General features: G+C 44.4%; 2 protein-coding genes across 6 annotated transcripts in view; both read left to right on the top strand.

Annotated features, from left to right (window-relative positions):
* LOC108002638 (serine/threonine-protein kinase 17B-like) overlaps positions 1–5,594 on the top strand; it is a 49,362-nt gene extending 43,768 nt beyond the window's left edge. For both annotated transcript variants that reach the window (XM_062083560.1, XM_017064420.3), the window contains 2 exons: positions 810–1,038; positions 1,921–5,594. In XM_062083560.1, coding sequence (XP_061939544.1) covers positions 810–1,038; positions 1,921–2,944 — 1,253 coding nt within the window. In that variant the 3' untranslated portion in view covers positions 2,945–5,594. The remainder of the gene's footprint in view (positions 1–809; positions 1,039–1,920) is intronic.
* Positions 5,595–9,058: 3,464 nt separating this feature from the next.
* Positions 9,059–23,649, top strand: LOC108002631 (uncharacterized). Of its 4 annotated transcripts, none has more exons than XM_017064413.3 (8): positions 9,220–9,569; positions 10,913–11,326; positions 12,601–12,813; positions 12,882–13,020; positions 18,052–18,178; positions 19,534–19,582; positions 19,658–19,837; positions 20,269–23,649. In XM_017064413.3, the coding sequence occupies exons 2-8, from the start codon at positions 11,034–11,036 to the stop codon at positions 22,808–22,810; spliced, it is 3,543 nt and encodes a 1,180-aa protein (XP_016919902.2). In that variant the 5' UTR covers positions 9,220–9,569; positions 10,913–11,033; the 3' UTR covers positions 22,811–23,649. The 4 variants fall into 4 exon arrangements, with proteins under 4 accessions (XP_028524923.2, XP_016919902.2, XP_061939536.1 ...); XM_062083552.1 differs by lacking the exon at positions 9,220–9,569 and adding an exon at positions 10,444–10,854; XM_017064411.3 differs by lacking the exon at positions 9,220–9,569 and adding an exon at positions 10,479–10,841.
* The last annotated feature ends 137 nt before the right edge of the window (positions 23,650–23,786 follow it).

Genomic DNA, 23,786 nt, shown 5'->3' with positions numbered 1-23,786 from the left:
CGAGCGGTAAGAAAGTTGAGCGTGGGCTCTGCCTCGATCGTTGATCGGGAAGACCCATTTACAAGCCCTGCGATTACTTTTGCGATTACTTTTAACATTGCTCTAACGGTCGCAGCCACGTTGAATGATGTACATTGTGTACATCAGTGACTCAAGAAAGTATTTGTACACTTTTCATCTTTTTGACAATGTGTCAATGATGAATTTTTATCTGGTCAGATAAAATACTTTAAGTCTCCTGTCAACAAACAAAGGACATTATAAAATTTCTGATCTCATTTATTCTATAATAAATAATGAAAGTTCAAGCTTGGATATAAATTGATAGTAAATACGAGGAATAATAAGAATTGGATTTGAAAATCTTTCGAAGAGAAAATAACAAATTTACAATTTTATGTTAAGTAAAAGGATACATCGATACTGAATAATACATAAGGATTAAAAAAGTGAAAATTCAACAAGCTAACGTTTTCTCTCTTTCGTTTTAAAAATGTAATTTTCTTCCATTACGAATTATTTTTTTACTTTGCGAGTAAAAATTCATTTCAAAGAGATTTCTCGATAAAATTATTCCACGTATTATATACATTTTCATTCAAATTACGCTCTTCGGATTAGATGAATTTCCTTACGAGACATACTATTCAAAATGCATAATTTCGTGAGTCATATGCATACATATACATATGGTGTACACGTATAACAGTATACCTCTGTTCCCACGAACTGTTATTCGTTACGCGTCTTTCAATGCTTCTTTTTCTTCTGGCCATCGTCATTCAAGTCGCGTCTCGTGGTCGTTTCAGCTCCAGAGGTGTTGAACTACGAGCCGATCAGCCTGGCAACAGACATGTGGTCCATTGGGGTATTGCTCTATGTGTTGCTAACGGGATGCTCCCCATTCGGAGGTGATACAAAACAGGAAACGTTCTGCAACATTAGCCGATGTCGCCTAGATTTCCCCGACGATCTCTTCGAGGACGTCTCCGAAGAGGCGCGCGATCTTATGCGCAAGCTGATGGTCAAGGATCCAAAGTGAGTAGTAGTCGGAATCCATCCGAGCCTCTGTCGGTATTTCGATGAAAACGGTGCAACCACGTCGGAATGTCGCGATCTAACATCGCGGCGTCTACCGCGTAAAGCGATTGCTTTCGTTCCTAGAAGCTAAATAATGCCAACGTACGCGACCAGCCGACTAACAACGTTCTCGAGATCGACGCCTTCCACGGGGCCTATCTTCTTTCGCTTCGAGGTATACGGTAAGCGGTAAACCGTTCTCGGTAGATGGTGGCGCGGCACGCTTCTTCGAAAGCATTATTTTCACCAGTGCCGGAATTCCGAGTAGCACGTTCCCCCGATAATACCTTATCCATCGAGACGCGACCCAGCACCGTTGACGCCTTTTCGCATCGCGATAAACGCGCCGAGGCCAGACGAACTTTCGAAACTCGATCGCCTTCCTGAATTCAGTTCCTTGCGCGTACGTGGAAATGGAAACGAGACGGAACGATCGACATTCCATCGCCGGCTACTTTCTTCGAAACGGGAAGAGGGACGTTGGCACGTTGAACGAGTTCCGCTGAAAAAGTCGTAGATTTCCTTATCGACGACCAGTCGGACAGCTGAGAGGAAGTCCCCATCCGGAATATCCGCGCCTTTCCAACGCGAAACTCGGCTTATCTCGTTGTCAGCACGCGCTTTATCGCCGTGAATGCATCGTTTTCCTTCCTCTCTCTCGATTCGCTCGTTGACTCGTTACGCAACTAGATTGCCCGTTACCGGAGACAAGATGTCCCGCGGCTTCTGCCGGAAGCCATGGGGAATAGAGCAGGATAGAACGAATCATAAACACCGGAGAAATCATAGGCAAGTTTATAACACTTTAAGATATTGATTGAATTTTTTATCGTTTTCCAGCGAACGATTGACCGTCACGGAATGCCTGCAACATCCATGGTTCGCCATGTTCGAGGACCCTCGTCCATCGTTATCCACGCTCAACTGCCCCTCGATGGATCAATCCCCTATCCAGGACGCGGCTTCTCCAACCGCGAAATCGTTCTCGAAGTCGAGCACGAGCACGAGTACGGAACATCAAACGAGTCTGTCTACCGCTACCTCTAAAAACGACTCCGAGAAACAAAGATCGTCCAATGTTTGTCAAAGTGTCGAAACGAAACCTACGGCGAACAGAGCGGTCTCCTCCCATACTGAGAACTTGTATTCAAAAACGTCAAAATTATCGTCCAAACCTATGAAATTTGGCCTGAGTTCCGATCGCAGGGACACTTTCAAAAGAAACATGGACAACTTGGCGCAAAAATTCTCTGGGACGGAGATCGTGCTGATCGAGCCGGTCTCCTCTGCAGGTACGACAGTCTCTTCAAATGTAACGACAACCACGCAAAGAAGGGCGACGGCTACGCACACAATGCCGGCCGGCGAGGTGTTCAAATGCACACCTGTGTTCATTCTGGGCGAGGAGCAACAATGCAGTGACAGCGGCAGCGATTCGGTATCGGAAATATCGACCGATAGTTCGAGCGATAGAAGTAGCATCTACTCGGATGATTCTTTAGATTTTATTTTATACGGAAAGAGTCAAGGTCGATCCAGTTTTCCATTTTCGGCGACCGAGTCGTCTTCCGACAGATGGGAACAGAGGCATCACACGAGAATATGGCCGAGAGAATGTAACGGGGTAGTGAGCAAGGCTTTGAGTCGATTCTCGTCAGAAACGTCGAACGCGAAATTCGGGAAAGCGTCTACGCCCCCAACGACTCATGGGAAGACTGGTCTAGAAGCGCTGCGTGAAAGAGGCGGGAATTTAGTAGTAATCCGCGAGCCTGTCAGAGCTGGCAGATATACCAGATATAGTGAAGTGCAATGCGAGTCGGTACAAGCACGAATTCGACGATTTCAAGTTCAAGGAGCATCGTAGACATCGATATTAGGACGATGAACGTGTCTATGAAAGGCTTTCTCGAGCAGCTTCAAAGTTCTGGATCCATTGTCCAAATATGGATGGATCCGTTGTAAATATTACGTTGCGATGTACAGTACATAGTTCATACGCGTTACGATAGATGGGTATTCGAACGAATAATCGAGGTGAAAGGTAGGCGAGAGCAGCAGGAGTGGGGCGGCTGTAAATATATAGAGTGGGGATAGTTGAGTACCGATTGTTCGTGACGCGTGTTGTAAATAAATTCGGACGATCGAGATTTTGCGAGAGCGAAGAGCTTGTGGTCAATTGGATTGCATTAAAACAGGAGTGCGTGTCGCGATCGTTGTATATAAAAAATTGAATTCGATTGGTGACGACAAATGTTTGAACGATGGATCGCGAGAGCGAGACACGTCGTCTGCCATTACCGATAGACTGACCAGCCGTCCTTTCGAACTGCGAGAATAAAAGAACGCATTCGGGGCATCGAGTTGTTCGCGAAACGAAAGTTTGTAAAGATTAGCTCGTCTCGCGTTTATTCTACTCTCGAGGTCGAGGAACTTGTGCTTGTGATCGTTACGTAACGGATAAATGTCAGGCATATGTCAGACTCCGTTCGAAATTCTAGAGAATGGAAAATGGCGAATGGAAAATGGCGCGTGAATAACTCGATGCTGAGCGGCAAGTTTACCTAGCCTAGTTGTAATATTATTGGTCGCGATATACCAGATCTTCCCAATAACTCGAATTAACTGATGAGTCCGTTTCACGGATCCCATTAAAATCTAAATCCAATAACTTGGGTGCCTTTGTCGTAAACGTTTAAGAGAACCGCGTATTTGTGTAAGTCGTTTTAATATTCTTTATTATAACAAACGCGCATGCTTATATCAACATATGTGCGATACAAAGGAGAATCTCGCGTATTAATATTTATCTTTGCGTGTACGCATGCGCGTATGGATTGTACGCGAAGAAAGTAGTGCCTAGTTTTGTTCATCCTGTTCGTAGTGTTTTTCGTCGCAGAAACACGGATCGTTACATCGTGAAAAAATTAAAATGCGTGCGTGATGAAAGAATGAATGCTTCCAAGAAGAGTCGGATGAACGAGCAAACGAACAAGTGCCTTAGTCGTACGGACGATTTAACCAATCGCGGCGACGATCGAACGAAATTGAGAGCCTAGACTAGCTCTAGGCATTCTCCAATTCTTCTCGTTGAATCGATAAGCGTTTCTCGAGGGAGATCTGTGTTCGATGCGTTGCATCCCTCGAACGGTCGAATATCGCGCTATACCACCGAAATACTTTTCCTTTTTTCTGCTCTTCCCTTCTCTCCTTTGTACATCTAGAAATCTATCTTATCGACGAGTCGCAATGCATCGCGAGACAACTGCCGTAGATACGAAATTAATCGTTTAACCGTCGAAGAACCGATACTCGGAACCGAGTTTCATTCGTGGAGAATGGAATGATCAAGAGGAGAAGTTTGATTAACGAGGTAGGATCGTGATTTTTTTTAAATCCATTATTAAAAATGAAACGCATAAATATACGCATAAATATAGATATTTATGTAGATGAAATCTAAGGACGAACGCTGATAAACCTTGTGGAGCGTAAACTTCCATAATCGAAGAGCACGCTCCGTAAATGCTAGTCATATAGTTGCACGTCCTCTCGTTCGAACTCGTTCGTGTTCCCAGCCGTTTTGAATCGTAAATTTGGATTCGCAGATTCGATAAATAGTGCCTTCGTTATAAATTTCGGGGACACGGAAGAATGAGGCGAGAAAATTCGAACGGGACAGGCGAGTACACGATCGAAATGACGGAAATAGATGAACAGAAATGGCTGGAATTTGAAAAAGCGTTGTTTCGTGAAATCTAACCTCGTAGATCGAGGAATCTCATTGAATTTTTTTTTGGATGGAATTTTTTTCGTGGATATTATTACCACGAGCGTTCGTCCTTTGAAATTGCGAAACGCACAATGAGATACGCAGACGCACGAATAAATATCTCGTCGTGGAGTGCGAACAGTAAAGGAATGAGAGAGAAACGAGTGAACGTGTATTGCGTGAATCGACGATTATCTCTCTGAGAATCAAAGAAAATCATAGAGACCTGTAATATAATTTTATTATCACGATAGAGAAGGGGCGCGTGCATCCGAGCAAGCCGAATTGCCATTTCTCGAGGCCAATCCGTCGTTATTTATTTCCGCCTGTTTTGTAAACGGTATAATGTATTTAATTATTCGCGTGTCGCCTCTTGTTCGCGTGATTTTTAGTCCGATCGTTGGCCCTCGCAGAAGGGCATACGCCATTTCTCTTCTTTTTCTCGGGCACGTCCTCTTCTCCGATTCGATTATCAATATTATTATTATTATAATTATAATTATTATTATTATTATTATTATTGTCATGATCAATTAATTATTATTATCACTGTTACAATAATAATTATTATTATCGCTATTATTATTACTATTACGTTATTATTATAATGTTATTAATATCGAGATTGATCACGATGAGAAAAATCGCGCATATAGACGTTATACAAGAACTTTCTTCTGTAAATATCTGTCATTGTATTAATTTTAATAACGTGCGAAAATAAATGCCGCAAATCATTCGGAAATCAGTGATAAATAGAATACACATACGGAGAATGATTGATGAATACATACTTCATCAATTCGAATCCGAGTATTTTTTCCCATATAGAGAATCAACTTCTCCAAGAACGTCGGTTTTCTTTTTATCCTATAAATAGGCAAACATAGCGGCCAGGTGACACAGTGATTCACCAACAAGATTTCCTGTCGAGACAAAAGTCGTTGCTAATACCTTTCTAATCCGACACCGGAAAGTTTAACCTTTGTACGGTTTTTCGTTGCCGCATAAACGGAAATGGACTGACAATTAAGATTCATAATAACGATAAGATAAAAGATGTCGCGTTACCTTGCACATCGTAGTCGCACATCGTAACTCTCATCAAATTACTTTGTAAAATTACGTTTATATGCCGGGAGATAAATTCATATAATCCATCACTTATGTTTTTTTTTTTTTTTTTTCGTTCACATAATAGGAACTCACGTTCGTATAAAAGGATTTCATGGAACTACGTGCTCTAACAAGGAACACTATTCAACTGACGATAAAATCAAATGAATTTTTCTGTATAGATCAAAAGTATGTATCGCAAAGGTCACGAAAGTTCATACAAATGATGTCACTTGAATTAGAATTTGGATAAAATAATAGTATTCGGTAAATGAATTTGTATTTTTTAGAATTTTTTAAATCATTTAGATAAAGAAAACGAATTTTTTTTTTCATTTATTTCATTTATTCTTGGACTTGATATATATATATATATATATTTATCCTTCAAATATAAATAATGCGCGTATTAGCAGGGAATCTGAGAATTGTCACTTCAACCTAGAATTTTTCAAAAGTTAATATCACGAACACTTGTCATTGAAAAAGGACAAGTGTTGAAGGCGTTGCTCAACGTAGAAATGAGGAATTTTGTTCGGTCAAGGGTAACCGAGGCGAACAATTGGCGCGTATAAATTCGCAAAAGTAGCGCGGACAAAGATGGAATTGCAGTGGACCGTAATTAGAGGTAATGCGCCGCTTTTGTCGGCGGTCGCTGTTTGGCTGTGCAATTTTTCCCTGACGGATGAAACGCTCGATTCCATGACTCGATCTAAACTTTAATTAGCAAATCATAACCGTGAGCAACCACGTCTCCTTATTCGAACTCGACAGGTGGCAAGAACATTTCCCGGGCGTCGATTTAACGATTCTTTGGCGCCACGAGATACGAGAAGCATTCCATTTATGAAAAATGAAATTTGTATCGAATACAATTTTTCAAGTATCCCAATAATTTACTTTGAATATTTCTGCAAAATGAGCTCATGATTGTTACGTTAAAAATCAGTTTAATCGGAAAAGTATCATAAATTGTTAAATTCTACGATTTCATTTTTACATAATTTCTGCCTCTGGAACGATGCAGATACAAACTCTTGGAGAGTTTTGCTCTCAAATATATTTCCACCTCCGAGAGATTTTTGCTTGAGAAAGATCTCGAGGTCGTCGGGGTCTTAGATAAGGCTTAACAAGAGGCTCGAAGACGAGATAAATGCCGCGAATATTTTTCAACGGGGAACTTGCAAATTCTGCCGAGGCAGTGGTCATTAATCGGCCGCCAAGTATGGCTGTAACTCGGTTATTAGACACGAGTCGGCCGTTCCTATTGTGTCTAATTCTTGGATCGTAAATCGTAGAGAAGTTGCACGTGCATGCTGCGCACGTCGTGCATTACGAGCAACCAGTGCACGCATCATACCGTCCTTTATGGTAGTCGGTAATTTGCATTCTCCGTGGATACTGGCGCATGTCTCCTCCGTTGTGTAAATAATAGCCGGTTGCCTCGTTCGCGAATCTAACGAGTTTCAGTCGCTCAATCTCTGCTCCCTGTCGCCTTCGTGCCCATTGTTCTCGCGCGTCGATTAAACGAAACAAAACCTCTCCTCTCCTTCTCTTTCTCCCGACATTCAACGAGCAAAGTGTTTGCTTATTAAAACGGGAGAGTCGGCACCTTTTAACTCGAACAGAAAACGTCTACGAGACATCTACGAGATCGGATGGAATTAAATTTATTAATTTAATCAAATCCGATTCAGAAGATTTTCAACAAGTGTAATATTTCATTCGTAATTAATTTCTATAATTTTAATCTCTCTCTAAAAATAAATGGAGGATAATATTTCCTTCGTGAAATAAGTGTTGAAACGAGAACGTGTCGAACCAAGGAAATTGAAAAAGTACCATTTTTACAATAAGATAAATCGTGCAAACGTTTTTGAATGAATTATTCTTTCATTCACTAAAAAAAAATGGCTCTTTCTCTTTTTTTGTTTCTATATATTCTCGATAAAAGCGAGACGTTCACATCCGCGAGACGCGTCGACTCGTCGAATCGAGGACGAGTTCCCTAGCTATAATGACGAGCCGCTGGAGCCCCAATAATAACGACGCGTTTCTAGAATTTATTACACCTGTCGGTAAATCTATAAAGAGAGATCATTAAGCGGCACGGCGACGTCGCGTTACGCGTCCCAGACGAGGTTCAATCGCCGTCGGATAATTGATTTCGTCTTCGTCCCAAGGGAAGAGGCGCGCGGCCTCGGATTCGCACTCCCGTTTACCGATCTATCCCATAAATGGCGGCTTTCCGCCGATCGCCTGCCGTATCTACTCTATTAACCATAGAACGTACCAAGTACTTAAGTGTAACGCCACGCGTCGTTCCTTGCAAATAGCGTTAACAGCATTATCATTACTTGTCTCGACAGCTCTCGTTCGCGAGGCAATCGAATCCTCTCATTTCGTTAAAAAGATACAGCGGGAGGCTTGGATAATTAAATACGATTCATCCTTCTCCTTTTCTCGATTCATTTCTACTTCCTTAGACTGGTGAAACGAAATTGTTTCCGTCTAAAAATTGCTGTCAAATTTGCGTTATTATTATAAGGAATATAGAAAATGCACAATTAGCTTGGCTCGATGCAAAGCAACGAATATCCGTCCGATAGGCGCGCCGAGAGAGCATTTTCTTTCTCGCGTCGAAGGCGAACGAAACCGCAAAAAAGCGTTTGCGAATTCGTCATTGAAACTAGGCGAGCGGCGGGCGGTAAACGAGCAATTATCCTTGGCACGATCGCGACCGAACACGTCGCTGCTAATTGTCGGTACTAATTGCTTGTCACCACTCTCGCGGTCTCGTGGTCACTCGCATGTACGTTGTTTTCCTAGGGACAACAAACGTGGCTACGATGAATAGGAGGATTCCGAGTATTCATGATTCGCGCGTAATTGATCGGTCGAGGAACAAAGTGATTAATATTAAGCGTAAAGGTTAACCTAAAACTCTTCGAGATGAAGATATATATATTTCCTTTTATCTATCTTCATCGATTTAATCGTCCGTGCGTGAAACAGATACTACGGATTGTTTGTAATAACAATCCTTCTGCATGCGGATCTCTTGATTTGACTTTATAATTTGTTTCAGATATCATCAAAGCGAGGAGGAAGAAAACAGAAACGACTTGGTTATATTAAAATCGCTTATATTTTTCCCCTTTGTCGAATTAAATTAATTATTTAAAGAAATTGGTCAGAGCGATACTTGAAAAGTTCTGTTCCTAATAAATAAATAAATAAATCGTTCCATTTTTATATATAACCATAATTATTTTCCAGATTTGAGATTCCTTGGAACGATCGAAACGGCTCGTTAATCGATTTCTCCTTACAGACGAGCCGAGCAGGAAAAACCTTTGCCTGTATCCTTTCAGTGAGCATCCTTGTCGTTCTTTCTTCCTCGAACAGCGCCATCTTCCCTCTTCCATCTAGGCCGATAGAGGAAGTTCTCGAACGATTGAGATATATCGTAGCGAAAACTCTCCAAGAAACGAGACAATGAGCTCGAAGGAAATATGATGGAGCGCGCATTCCGATCGGAATCGAGATCGGCACCGCGACTCGTTTCCAAGAAGCGATGTAATCGGGCATGGAAATCTCGAAGGTAAGACTCCCACGCGTCTTCATTAACATATTAACGCTTTTACAATCGTGCTCATATCTCGTTTCACTACCGTGCCTGTCGAGAACTGTCGGCTGAAACGGTCGAATAATGCCTGTAATCCGCGCAACGATTCAACGATCCGCAGCAAACGATCCGGCGTACAGGTGTTTCCGTCGAGAAACACGAATTATTCAACGTTTCTCACCACGCATCCCGTGTTTATGCGTCGTAGATACGGAACAGAGCAGGAGAAAGAAAGAGGAAAAGAAGGCATCGGTAATTATATAATCGATAATTTTGAACGACTTTTCCCTTTTCGAGATATTCGACTGAGATAGCTATTGCTAGAATTTCTGAGAGCATAATGGAAAAACTTCAGGAATTATATTAATATCTATCGTTGAGATCTTGATCGTAGCAAACGACTCGTCAGGATGCAGCCGCGTGCTGGCACGCTGGATATTTATGCATTTATGCAAAATTTGAACGTGCAGAAACGAGCATAGCGCGGTTTACGATGTTGTTTGAAAAACAAAATAAATTTCTATTTAAACCGTATTTAATTACGTTAATAAAAATTTTAAACAACCGCGGTCTAACAATAGCGATCCTTTTTAACCGAACGGAGCTCCAGGAAGAAAAGAAATTAATCGTCACCTTTTCTTTACAATCGCCTATTCCTTTTTTTCCTTTCTTTTTTCCCGTGAAAGCGGTCCGATCGCGTGGACACCACCCACGTCACGGCGCAAAGACGCAGCGTAGACCAGCAGCGTTGCGGCGTAAACAGCGCTAAAAGCAGCAACAGCAACAACGGTCGTGTCCACCGGCGGAAGGGGGAGTGGGGACATAGTTGGGGGGAGGGGCTCGTTGGGCGCTGGAGGGGCGCGGAGGGGGGCTGGAGACGAGCGACCAAGGAGGACGGTTCGAGAGAAAGAGGGAACGAGCGGTAGTCTATGGCCCAGCGACTCGGCTGCAAGAAAGAAAACGAAGCCGAAGCTTGTGGTCTCTCGCCAACTCGTGGCCAGTTTCTGCCGCGGCGCTCGACCGTCAAGCTCGCGACCGTCTCTCGCAGGAACGACGATCCCTGTCGCCCACCTCGAGATGCGAACATCCTCGCCGCGGACGTCTCTTATCGGTGAACTCGAGATGCGGTGAACGTTCGTTCTCTCGAGCCTGTGTCCCAACTTCTCCTTCCAATTCTTCCTCTCCCTCGGTGAAATCGAAAGTAAATCCGTCGCGTGCACACCGAGGCTGTCGGGAGATCGAGCGCAGGTACATAAGAAAGGTACACAAATTAGGGAATTCGAGTCTTTTTTCCTACGAGACGAATCTGAATGTTGCAGCGTTCGATGCCCGTTCGGGTGATCGAGCCACCTTCCTCGAGCGGAATTCCTCTCGTTATGCTTGATCGGGTTCGCCGAGGCGGGTTATCGAGGCGTTAACGAAGCGAAGCCAGGGCCGGCGATGATCTATCAGACGAGCCATCATCAGTCACCGACCATGTCATCCGCGAGGAGGACGTCTCCACGGGCGCAGCGTCGAAACTTGCAGGCCTCGTCGGGGAAGTGCGCGAAGGCGAAGCGCGGCGACGAGCGGGCGGGGAGCGAGGAGAGGTGCAGGGGAAGGTGCAGAGTGCAGTGGAGCGAGAAACACGTGAAGGAGGGGTTGGTCCTCGTCCAGGAGGCCCAGCTTGCCAGAGTGGTGAAGACGGGGCCCATCACGGAGCATTACGAGATCGATCCAAAACCATTCGCGAAGTAAGACCCACCAATCTCCCCGATAATATCGTTTCGAGAGCAGTTTTTTCTCTTTCTCTTTCTTCGCCATGAATCGTCCTTGTTCCGTCCCGGCCACCATCTGCTCGTAGCACTCGAGTGCTCTCGGGCTGTCGAAATCGATACCGTTTATTCGTCGAATTCAAAATCGAACCAGCCTCGAATATTGTTACCACCGGCTCGAATGCGCTCTGTTAAAAAGTGCGCAATTGCCGCCCGTGACTTCGCATCTTTAACGAATGGGAAGTTTGAAAAGTCGGTTTCGAAACGGGGGAGGGGAGCTCGAAACTTTGCAAACCTACTCGCCTCGAATTAGCAAGTTTCGAAGGGTGGTTTTTTCGAGTCGCGACTGCCTCGTTAACGGGCGCGGTTAAAAACAGGTCGAGACGCGCAAAAAACGGAGGGGAATTAATTCAGGGGAACGAAAGCGTGGAATATACGGTCCAACTTTCCTAACGTCGCCTCGATGCGAGAGATATTCTCTCTCTATCTTGGACTGTTGGAGCCGCGATATATCCACGAGTTCGATACACTTGGCAATTCACTTACTATAGAAACGCCTCGCCTTGAGTCGCATCGAGAGGGTGAGAGAGGCCTGGAAAATGGAGGCGCCCCCCTCCTCCTTCAAATTGGAAACGATTAAAGTTAATTGCACCCGTTATCGGATCCTCGTTTCGACTGTCGCGCTTATCCGGACCGAAAGGACGTCGGTGAAATTGCGAATCGGTGGCGAGGGGGCAGGGGAAGGAGGATTGCGGGCGTCCAAGCAAGGGCGTCTACTTTCTCCCTGGAAATTTACGCGCGCGCGCGCGCGTACGCTTCCGGGATGAGAGAAGAAGAAGAAGAAGGATTCTCTCTGGGGAAGAGAATTTTTTAACAAGGGGGGGAATTCTCGATCGCCTCGAACTTTCGAGATTCGTGGGCCACGAAGAAGACGTTCCACGCATCGGTGGGACGGTCTGGTGCGTGCGTGCGTGTGTGTGGTGGGACGCATTTTGCGCAACCCAAGTTTAACAGCTGCGTCGTTTTTAAAACGCAGCCTTGCCAGGCGCCGCGGCGTCGACCTTGCCGCGCGAGAGAGGCGCTCGAAATTCTTGGAGGCGATCGTAAAAATCCGGCTGTCGGCTAATTTCACGGCTGTCCTCTCGGCCACTTTACGAGCCGGCGCGTATTTTAATCGCGCGCTTTAAGAGATCCTCCCCCCCTCCTCCACTTCCCCCTCCGATTAATTTATTTCCTGGACGTTTGTTTCGCAGCGGACAATGGGCGAAAGTTTATCGGTGTCGATCCCGATCGACGGGGATCCTGTACGCGGCGAAATATTCCTCGAGAAATCGATTCAACGCGGACTGCAGCGCGGAGCTGAGGCACGAGATAGCTTTGCTGTCCCTCTGCTCCCAATCGCCGCGCGTCGTCCGTCTCCACGACGTGTACGAGACCCCCAAGGAGATCATCCTCGTGATGGAATAGTGAGCATGGTTATTTCGAATTTCTTCTGCCACTCATCCAATCTTGAATCGAACTTTGAACTTCGCAGCGCCCCCGGAGGCGATATGCAGACGCTCATCGACGGCGATTTGGTGCCCCTCGAAGGTGACGTGGTGCACTTTGTGAGGCAGCTAGTGGAAGGACTCGCCTACCTCCACCAGAGAAATATCGCCCATTTGGACATCAAGGTAAGTTCGACCCATAAAAGGTCGAAACGAACTTGTCACGCTTCTCGTATATCCGGATCCCGGAACCGAGCCCCGCTCAACGATACCCTCACACCATACTTCCGATCGTTTCTCCGAGCCAAAATTTTCCTAGCTTTCTCTAAAACAAAAAATCTATCCAAAGGAATCGTAACACTGGAAATCTAAAGAAACGATTCGAGTACAAGTCCGTTATTTCTGTCTGATCTTTTGTCGTCACCTTCCTCCTCATCTCTCCTCTGGATTCTTCTTGTCGAACGTACCAAGCATCGGAATAACCAATCTATCCAACTCGCGAAACCATCGAAATGATCAGCTTCTTAATTGCGATCGGCCGCGTTACGATCGAAGCGAGCCGATTCCGCGATAAGCGGCCGGTAAACAAATTGCAATTGCCTTTTACGCCGGACAAAGGGGAGATACAAGCCGAGATATTCGCGCGAGCGAAAGAGCGATGCGTACCCGCGCAATTTATCGATACACGGCCATCTTTTATTCCTCCAATCGCGGAAACGTTGGAAAAGAAAAGAAGAAAGGAAAAGAACGCGCGGCGTGTCGTCGAATAAAAGCCCCGTATCCTCGACTCGTCTCTCGAGCCACCGCATTACCGTTGCCTCGCTCTTAACGACCGCCAATAACGACCGGTTTCGCGAAATCCTCCGTTCCGAGGATTTTTTGCCCGAAACTCCGCGCGACCCACGCTCGTAAAATACCGCGCCAGCGTAATTAAGAGTTTCACCCGGGACTTGGTTTCGCTACGAAAGCCGTTTTTTACGACTTTTTCGCGGCTCTTAACGGTTGGAGGATCGATAACGGGTACGAATGAGAATCGGGCGAGAAACGAAGGAAACTTTGGAGGAAAGTTGGCGAGAATGAATTGTTGTTATCCTCGCGAGAAATGTCGACGAGAAAGGTCGACGAGCCTTTAGGAACAAGATCCTCGAACCAAGGCGGTTGCACGTGCACGTTTTTACGGGAGGATCGAGCGCGTGCCGACTTTTATCGACGGCGTAAATCGTTTCTTACCCCCTCGAATGCTTATTTGCATGCGTTCACGAGCCTGTTCTCTACTCCAGCCAGTACTTGCCTGCCTTTCTGTGTGCTCCGCTTTCCAAAGGGGATCCCAAAGATTACGGAACTGTAATTCGAAGCTTAGAGTACTAATTTTTGTACCTGGCTTGGGATAGGATCGCGTTGTGCAGCTCTCGATAATAATTTCTCGCAAGTATCGAACTTATTTCTCTACTTTTTAATTTTATCGCGTTCCATCGATAATCACTTTAAATTCTAGCCCTCGAAACACATTCGAAATTTTTATCTGATTATTGGATTACTTTCTTTTTATAAATTTATAAATACAATACTATCAAACAACATAGAATGCGGCGATATATCTGTCTAAATGATAAATTAAACTGTCAACGAACAAAATTGCAATCTCGGCAATGAAGATTTTCGAGATATATTAGCAGAGGTTAAGAGAAAAGGGTCAAGTTCGAAATGTCCTCCCTCTTCCCCTGCAAAAAGGAAAAGAAAGGGAATTCGCGATTAAGACCCGGCGAAGCGGAACCTGAAAAACTTCTCTCGATCCGCGTTAATCCATTGGACGCGATGTCTTATATCTTTCAACGCGTTCCGACAAAAGATGCGAGACAATTCTCTCCTCGGTCGTAAAGCTGGGCGAATTTAATTCGCCGTGAAAGAACCTTGGCCGGTTGGCGAATTCTCGCCGCTTCTCGCCCGGCCAATGATCATCCGTGGATCACGCGCGAATCCGCTCTTATTCCACCGCTCCATAAACGCTCGAAGCGCCGTATTTGGGTATAGTGGGGCGCGTATTAAGAGGGACGGCCGCTCGAATGCATCGTGTCGTGTGCGTGCACTCGACGCTGCGCCTCCTCGCTGCCGAATCGATTGTCGACACACCTTCGATTCCGAAATTCTCTCTCGGAATACCGCGCTCGGATACAGAATATCCAGACCCCACGCTCCTCGGTGACCACGCCCTTGCTCTCCAGGTGAATCACACCTGGTTCCTATCTCGACGTGTATATATATATATATATATATGTACACTCGTGTCTGGCCGCCATAACTGGAGCAATCGTCGATAACCGGCGATCGAAATTCCCGGGAAAGAGAAAGGAAGGATCTAGGCTGGCGCTTGTCCTCCTCCGAAACGGGAACTTGGAGATAGCTGAGGAGGGATTTCTCGAGAAATTGTTCGTGGCGATCGATTATGTTCATTATGAATCACTATCGTATAGATAGGCAGGTAACTGGAGCAAGTAATCTCGCGACGTTTTCCGGTGGAGGAGAGGAAATCGAATGGAACGGTTCCGTGTCGTTCTATAAATTCAATCAATCCGCGTATCCGAGTAGATATCGTTGAATCGAATCGTTTGTGTTAGTAATACGGCTTCGAGCGATAACTTGGTTCGCTTGAAACACGCTCGAAACGTGATTCCGTAATAACCTCGATCGTTCGTTGAACGAACGACGAGTTTGGATTTATTAGATTACACGAAATTTTAAGGAGGAAGGGCCCGAGTTTCTTTTCGAAGATTCTTCTAGACGGCCCACGCTGAGAGTCTGGCGTGGGATCCGAAAAAAAAGGAACAGAGGTCGATCATCGAGGAAGCGATAGCGAGATTTATCGTCTCGTTCCCCTTGATTCCCTCTCGAGACGCAAATTGCGCATCTCCTCGAGAGAATTATTTTTACGCCTTTTGTCATTATTTATTAGCCGCGTGCCACCGCGGGGACTGTCCACTACTATCGAGGGGGAATACACTTTGAATATTCAGATACCGCCGCCCACGCGCTCGCATCTCCAAGGACCCCGAGGAGAGCCTCTCGAGTGCCGGCCAAACATTCTTCTTACCTATCTTGCCCGCGTTTGTTCCCCGCGTTCCCGCCGCTTACGTAACGCGGATCGATTATTTCGTTAGATCGTTACCAGATCGGTGGTGATTCGAGAGCAACGAGCGTGGGTCTAGCGTAACGATCAACGCGAATCGTGTACTTGTTAGGCTGGGAAATCGCGACGGGTGACGTGTATAAGGAAACGCGAAGAAACCGGCCGTTGGGAAATCTAGGCTTCGCGAGAGACGCTCGATCTAGGATATAGGTTGCCCGCATATTCTCTCGTCAATCGAACGCCACTTGCATAAACCGAACCCGAGCGCCCTCTCCTCCCTTTACTTACGGAGGAAAGAAAGAAAGAAAGAAAGAAAGAAAAAGAAAATGGCGCTCGCTTCGAGCGCAGCCTCGATCCCCCTCGTGGCTTGCTTCCACCGGGAAACTTAATATTCCATTCTATTCCTTCGTGCGAGCACGAATTTATCGTAACAGCATCTACCGTGTTTATGTAAATGATCGCTATGTACTCTCCTCTCCTCGATGAAGCGCGAATCACGAGCCCGCGATGTTTCCTCTCCGCTCCCCCCTCCCCGCAGAACCTCGTCTCAGTTTTCAACTCCCCAACTCTATCGTATCGCATCGTATCCTCTTCCCACTCCTCCTCCTCCTCCTTCACTCGCTCGTGAGTGAATGGAGAATAAGGAAAAAGTGGCGAAAGAAAGAAAGAGAGGAAAAGAAAGAAGAAATAGTCGCGACGCGGTAGCAAGAGACGCGTTCCTTTATCCCCTCCCAGAGATATCCTGCTGAGCAACAGCGTGACGCGAGAAAGAAAAAAGGAACGACGATTAAGTTGGTTGCAGCCTCGTTTGCATGGACCGAAGCGTTTCGAAGCCGAGATCTTTTATCTGGGATCATGCATGGATCATCGAGGTTTCGCACCGCGAGGGGGAAAACAACGTGTGCAGGAATAGCTAATTTCTTTCCTTCGCGGATTGAAATACAATAATCGGGGCGTGAATCACTCGGCAAACTCGGATCTATCGGCGCAATATTTCTCATTAGCTTAAAAGCATTGTAATCGCGAATCGGGAGATTATTCGGCGACCCTACACTCCCTACATATTGCCCGATACGATGTAATTTATGATACGAAGGAACGGAGGAACGGAACGAAGATAGTTGGCTGGACGGTGTATTTTGCATGACGTCACGGACGAAATATCCCGCGACGCTCTACCTTATATGACGTCACGGACGAGATACTCCGCGATACTATACTTTATACGACGCCACGGATGAGATATTACGCGACGGAATATAGTTTATACGATGCCGCAGGCGAGATACTCAAACGACGCAATACCACCAGTTCGTGCGGACGAGATATCTCGCGGCATAATATATATCGTCTGCGCGGGACGGCATGGATAAGATATGTCCGCGAGATGTCTCGCGAGTATTGGTCCGTGACGTCGCACGAACGATAGCGGAATATCTCGTCAATGGCGCTGGTGTGATGTTCCACGATATCATATATATATATATTCCATTATGTTGGAAGGAATAAGTTATATTGTCGCGAAATGAGGAATCTCGTCGTGTGATGTATTCCACGAGATTATAGCATAGGAAAGTCTCGATCATAGAATATCTCATAACCGTGTATTATATCGTTGAAATCCCTTTGGAAATGATCCTAATTGGAAAGAAAATAAAAGAGAGAGAGAGAGAAACAAGCGTTTATTAAGCATTTAAAAATCTGTCTCCGGTAAACGGCTTACGTCTTAATAAGGAGAAACGGCATGCAACAGGCCGAAAATCGGTCGAACAATAAGGGAGCTTGTTTATAATTAAATTTGATCGCGCGATAATCGGGTACATAAAAAATATTAACGAGCTCATTTTTCGTTCATTGCCACAAGACGAAAAGTACGCCGCCTGATCGTATACCGGCCGTTTACGCGTCTTACTTACGATCGAAATCCGATTAAACAGAGGAGGAGATAAGGAAAAAAAAAAGAAAAGAAACGAAGGCTTTTGACCGAGCTGAATTAAAGGCTCAATTAACGGCGACTAATTGATATCGAGAGAAAGACACACATATACATATATACCGAATTATACTAATCGATACTTTTTTTCACGTTTCAGCCGCAAAATTTGGTGATGATGGGCACTTTCCCGGAATGCGAGGTGAAGCTGTGCGACTTCGAGATCTCGAGAGTGATATTAGAGGGGACTGAGGTGAGAGAGATTCTCGGTACACCGGATTACGTGGGTAAGCACGCAATTTTTCTCCAAACGACTTCATTCCCCCGATGATGATGCTTTTATCGATCGAGCGAATAAGAAATGTATATAAATATGTATACGCGCGAGAAGCCATTCCTCTCGTTTCCTCCCAATTTTCGATTATGCGTATGAATAATAAGCGTTGTCGATATATCGGCGATGATGTATCGGCCGCATTATTTTTCGACCGCGAACGGCCAGGTAAACAGGCGTGTGTCGGCACTTTGCTCCCGGTTAATTGCCACCAATCGATATCTTAGCCTCCGTTAATTGACGATCCCTTGTTCGAGCGAGATCGCGAGCATAATCGATATTAATTGGCATGTTAGCCTCATTACGCGATCGCGTCCACGAAACTGAATCGAGTTTTAATAAACCTAATTACGTGTTGGATCCGGCAGGGGAAGGAGAATTTTTTTTCCATTCGATATTTTGTATTTTTGCTTGTTTCAAGTACACGATGTGTCGACCAGGAATCAACCGACAAGGTTCAATTCCAGTGATTCTTCTGAGGCAATTTTTTAACCAACTTTTTCCTTTGCGAAAACTTTCGATTTATGGTTTCGTTATTACAGCTGTTAGCGTTGGATACGTGCTGCTATCGAGCTCGAACAAGTCAAGAAGCAACGTGTATCGAAATTAAAATTATATCGAATTATATTTCAACGAACAACGAATAAACTAATCACCTTCGATCTTTTGTTCGTTGTTTCAACACGTATCCAACGCTATCACTGGTCGGTCACTGTTTTTCTTTGATAAAACGGAATCGAAAAGAAAAACGTCTCTGTAAAATATACGTGTGTCTATGGTTGACATCAAGTTTCCCTGAAACGCAGTATCTCTCGAGCAGAATGTCCTATAAAGCTCGTTGAATGAAAGGCTCACGTAGGTTGCATATTTAACGATGTAATAATTGACGCGGCCCATTATCCTCGTTGATCGTATCGATTCGTCGAATAACAGAGCTAGCTCGTATCGTTGAATATCTTAATCGAGCTCAACGTTTCTCGAAATGAACGCGAGGACGGATAATCGCGATCGTGTCCCGATGCTTTATTCATGAGAGTGCTCGTCGAATTAATTCTCGCCACGGGAATTTTATTAACTTCACGCCTTGAGAAAACTCACTCACGGTGTGTAATAATCGCGATTTAACAACAAGCGTTTACGGCACGGTAAACTGTCACTTAGAGCGTGGAACAGCTTCCGTCTATCGCGCCACTCACCGCCTACGAGGCGGTTCGTCGTCGATCGATTTCTTTTCTCAAATAAAAATACATGTGACGCTCGCGGATGATATCACCTAACCATTTCGACGATGCTTCTTTGAAATTCCAGCACCCGAAATTCTCCACTACGAACCGATCACTCTGGCCGCGGACATGTGGTACGTAAACACACGGATTATTAAATTTATATCCCATCGAATCGTTTATGGAATCGTTTGCAATTATTTTTCAAGGTCCGTGGGTGTAACGACGTACGTTCTCTTAACGGGATTCTCCCCTTTCGGCGGTGAAACCGATCAAGAAACGTTTCAGAACATATCCCTGGGCGAGGTAGACTTTCCCGAGGAATTGTTCGGCGACGTATCGGCGCAGGCGAAAGATTTCGTCGCCAAGCTTTTGGTGCTGGACCCGAGGTAAATCCAACGACGATTCGAAAAGTTCGAGTCACGCGTGGAAAAGAGAAAGTAAAAAAATAGTAGAAAGTCTTTCTAAAAAGTTTTAGATTCTTCGTTGAATTAGGAAGAAGATGAAGTTTTAATTACAAAAAAATATAACTTGTATTTCTATCAAACCAACAATTTTATTTGTTATCTAAATTACTTAATTAACAAAAAACTAAATATCGAGCCATAAAGACAAGGTTTCTTATATATTATCCGACATCTTATCCCTACTGATCTTCTTTACCAATCGTTGTAACAAAAGATCTCGTGGATTGTGCTGAATAACTCCGAGTTAAACTTGAAATCTTCCTTCTAATTATCTTACGTATCGTTATAACAGGTGTTTCGAATTCCATCATCGCTTACAAAAATCAATCATAACGAGATCGCGTATGTTTCAGTGCACGAATGACCGCGAAACAATGCCTGCGTCACGATTGGCTACGCGGCGCGCCTACACAAGCGTCGCCTCATCTCAGGAGATACCTGTCGAAATCGAGAGAGGTTCTTCTGGAACGAGTTGTCAGCCGAGAGAATCTGAGGAGAGCGGCGCTTTTGAGCCAGGCGAGCAGCCAAGCGAATCTATCGAGCGACGCCCAAGAATCGTCGAATCATTCCGATCAAAGCTTGCAAGATTGTTTGTTGAGTCAAAGCGAGATGTGCCTGAGTCATCGCCTCACCGGAAGCCGATCTAGTCTCGAGGGCAGCGGGGAAGATTTTCCGAGCCCAGCCGATTCTCGAACGAGTTTGAACTCGTCCAGAACGAATCTGAGCTGCGCGAGTCAGAGTTGTTTGCTCAACAAAGAGCAAACCCAAGGGTTGCTCGATCGGGCGCAAAGTCGGTCGCAGGCCAACTTGAATCACAGCCTCAGCCGTGGACTTTTGTCCAGAATACGTAGCTTGAACCGAATCCAGTCCCAAGCGTGTTTGCTCAACGAAAACTGTTCGGCCCAAAATTCTTTGTTGCAGCCTCGAATGATAATAAATCCCGTGATCAGCAAGTCGCGCGAGAAACTGTATGGATTGAGATCGTTGTCCAAGTCTCAAGGAGTTTTGGATATATACAGAAGTCTCGAGTGTCTTAGACGAAGAAGAAAGAGCTACCAACGAGCCAAAACCGAGGATATATTGCCGATTTTCAAGAGATTAGGCGCTGAAATAGACAACGTAGGAGATCACCGATCTTATGACGATGTTTCTAGATTGATCGAGAGGAAGGAGCACGTTAACGACGAGAAGAAAGACGACTCGAACACGATGAGGACAGACGAGGAACTCGAGGTTAACGATCGATCGTCCAGTTATACACAGGTGCGAGGAGAAGAATCGAGGGACCGAGCATTCGAGTCGGAGGAGAATTTGGATTCGTTGAAATCAATCGAATCAGACACGTTGACCGAAGACTCGGACGAAACTCCAGTGAACCGCGACACCGAGGCGAACCTCGTAGCCGGAAAACGACCCTGCCAACGACAGCACTCCGATGCTTCGAGTCACTCCAACAACTCTGGAACATCGGACGACAAAGAAGATCGATCGACCGAATCCGAAACCGAGGAGCCAAAGTATACCGTGGCCCAACTCGTGTCTGCCTTCAATAAACATCAAGAAGTCGCCTCGAGGACGAGTTTAGAAGCAATTATGACCGAGAAGAGAGTGAACGAGGTCACTTTTCCGACCGGAACGAAAGCTTTGAGACTGTTCATACCGGACATTAACATCAGTGAGAGCAAGATCGTGAGACGGAAAACGAGTTACAAGCCGCGAAAGAATTGGGAGGAATTGAGAAAAAAGAACGAAAAAGACGAGGGGGTTTTGAAGAATTTTGTCGACTCGGGCAACGAAGATGAAGATGAAGATAACGTCATTAGTTTTGATTCCAAAAATGACACGAGGAAACCTGATAGCGATGCTATGGAAGAGCAAAAGATATCATCCGAGTGGTCGAGTCCATTGCCGTTAATAGAAATCAATGGAGACTCTATTTTTGCGGAAGCCACGGTTCAAGAAAATGTCGATACGACGATTGACGAGAAGTACAAACAGTGCGTGAAAGGAGCCAAGTCGAATGTAGTGGAAACAGTCGATGACAAGCATCAAAAAACGTTAAATAATCCGGATCGTTCGGTGAGTACGATTACTACTCGGCAAAAAGAAAGATTACCGAATTATATTTATCCCGAAATGGCGTGCCATATTAAAAATGATTCTCAAGATTCAATTAAAAAGACAACTTTTGTAACAACGAACGTTAAAAATCCCAAGATACAAAACATAGATCGAACAAAGTCAACGTATAATACGGAGAATATCAATGTAAATTTAAAAGATATTTTACAACGGGTAGATAATTGTCAAAATAATCCGAAAGAAAATTTGGAAAATTTAAGAAAAAGAACATCGATTACGAAAATAATTTTGAACGATAATTTACCATTGAATGATAATCAGGAGAAGAACGAAGGAGAGAACCGGTCAAGTAGTCGAGCACAAAGCGAACCACCCTTGACTTTGAATCCTAAGGAGGAAGATCACAAAATGAAATTAGTTGTATCACCTCCCTTTGCGAGATCTTCTTCGATGTCCAGTGAGAGCAGTTGTCCAACGCCCTCTAGTATACATTCCGATGCGAACGCCTCCTGGGAAGATGTTCAACGAAGTGCAGTGGGATCGAACGTATCTTTAGAGAAAGAAGATTTTGGCAAAGTTCAACGAAGAACCGAGATTCAGAGAACTTCAAGCGAAGGAAAAAACAAACAATATGCGGAAGACAAAAGACTCTGGGGCAGAGTTTGCACGGGATCTTACAACAGAGCGATGGAGAAATTTAGCAAAAACAACGATGCGAATAAGAAGCTTGTCGGTCAGTTAAACGGATCGCAACAAAATGGAAAGATTAGAAGGAAAAGCAGTCCTGCCATGCCTCAATATATTAATCCATAGAAATAGATTTCCCTTCTATGAAGACTGATTCCAAAATTTTTGGCCTTTTCCAATATTATGGTGATTCATATCGAAAATCGAATCGCTTCTTTTTACGCGAATTCTTTGACTAGGATCAACTTGCAATTCATCCTTGATAAACGTTCGTAACGTAGTCATCTTTCAGTGGACCAAATTGGCGGATAAATAATCTGCAAACGTGTGTCATCAAATGCTTGAGCGACAAACCTGTCATTAACATCCCATCTGGGCGTTGCATGATCAAAGAAGGCGATCGAACGTGATTGATCGTCATAGCCTTATCCTTGACTTAATCTCCATATTGAGCGATCTTCGAGAACTACTTTTTTTCCCAAGTGCGTAGTATCGATGAACACGTGGATACATTACGTGTATTTGAATAATCAAGAAAACGAAACTTTTAATTTTCGATTTTAATTAACGAAAAATGGTATATCGATCGAATGACAGGAAGGAAGTATCGATTGTGTCAATTTTAATTCAAATTCAATGTGAATTAATGGAAAGCTGAGCTTAACTGTATGTTATACAAAGAATGCGAATTTTGCGTTCAAAAAAATTGCTCATTCATCAGAGATTATCTTTCTATGATACAATTTTGTTTCTATTAATTTTTTGCTATTTGTAGGAACTCATTTAAATACATTTTTAATTGGCATAACAAAAATGATAACATCATTATGTCGTCATTATATCGTAGTAGTAATTAGGTTATTAAAAAGATACGGTTTAATATATCTCATTTAAATTTTAAATGACTCGTTCAATTTTGTATCGAAGATATCTCGACAATAAAAAGTTCTTATCGTTAAGGATCACATTGCATCGGTTTTGGATCTCCTTCAATTCATACGAATCAGTTCCTCTTCATTTTCACGAAAACTATCCAGTATCCTATGTTGTTATTTTAAATTTTTTCAAAATGTGATAAAGGTAAAGAAAGAAATTTTAATTG

The sequence above is a fragment of the Apis cerana genome, linkage group LG13, assembly GCF_029169275.1.
Source record: "Apis cerana isolate GH-2021 linkage group LG13, AcerK_1.0, whole genome shotgun sequence".
Classification (NCBI taxonomy): domain Eukaryota; kingdom Metazoa; phylum Arthropoda; class Insecta; order Hymenoptera; family Apidae; genus Apis; species Apis cerana.
This window is presented reverse-complemented; position numbering and strand designations above follow the sequence as displayed.

Bases quoted from the DNA above. Each gene is read 5' to 3' on its own strand.
- LOC108002631 (XM_017064413.3), top strand. From the start codon at position 11,034: ATGATCTATCAGACGAGCCATCATCAGTCACCGACCATGTCATCCGCG. The intron at 12,814-12,881 runs GTGAGCATGGTT...TGAACTTCGCAG, and splicing joins ATCATCCTCGTGATGGAATA to CGCCCCCGGAGGCGATATGC. The intron at 18,179-19,533 runs GTAAGCACGCAA...TTGAAATTCCAG, and splicing joins CGGTACACCGGATTACGTGG to CACCCGAAATTCTCCACTAC.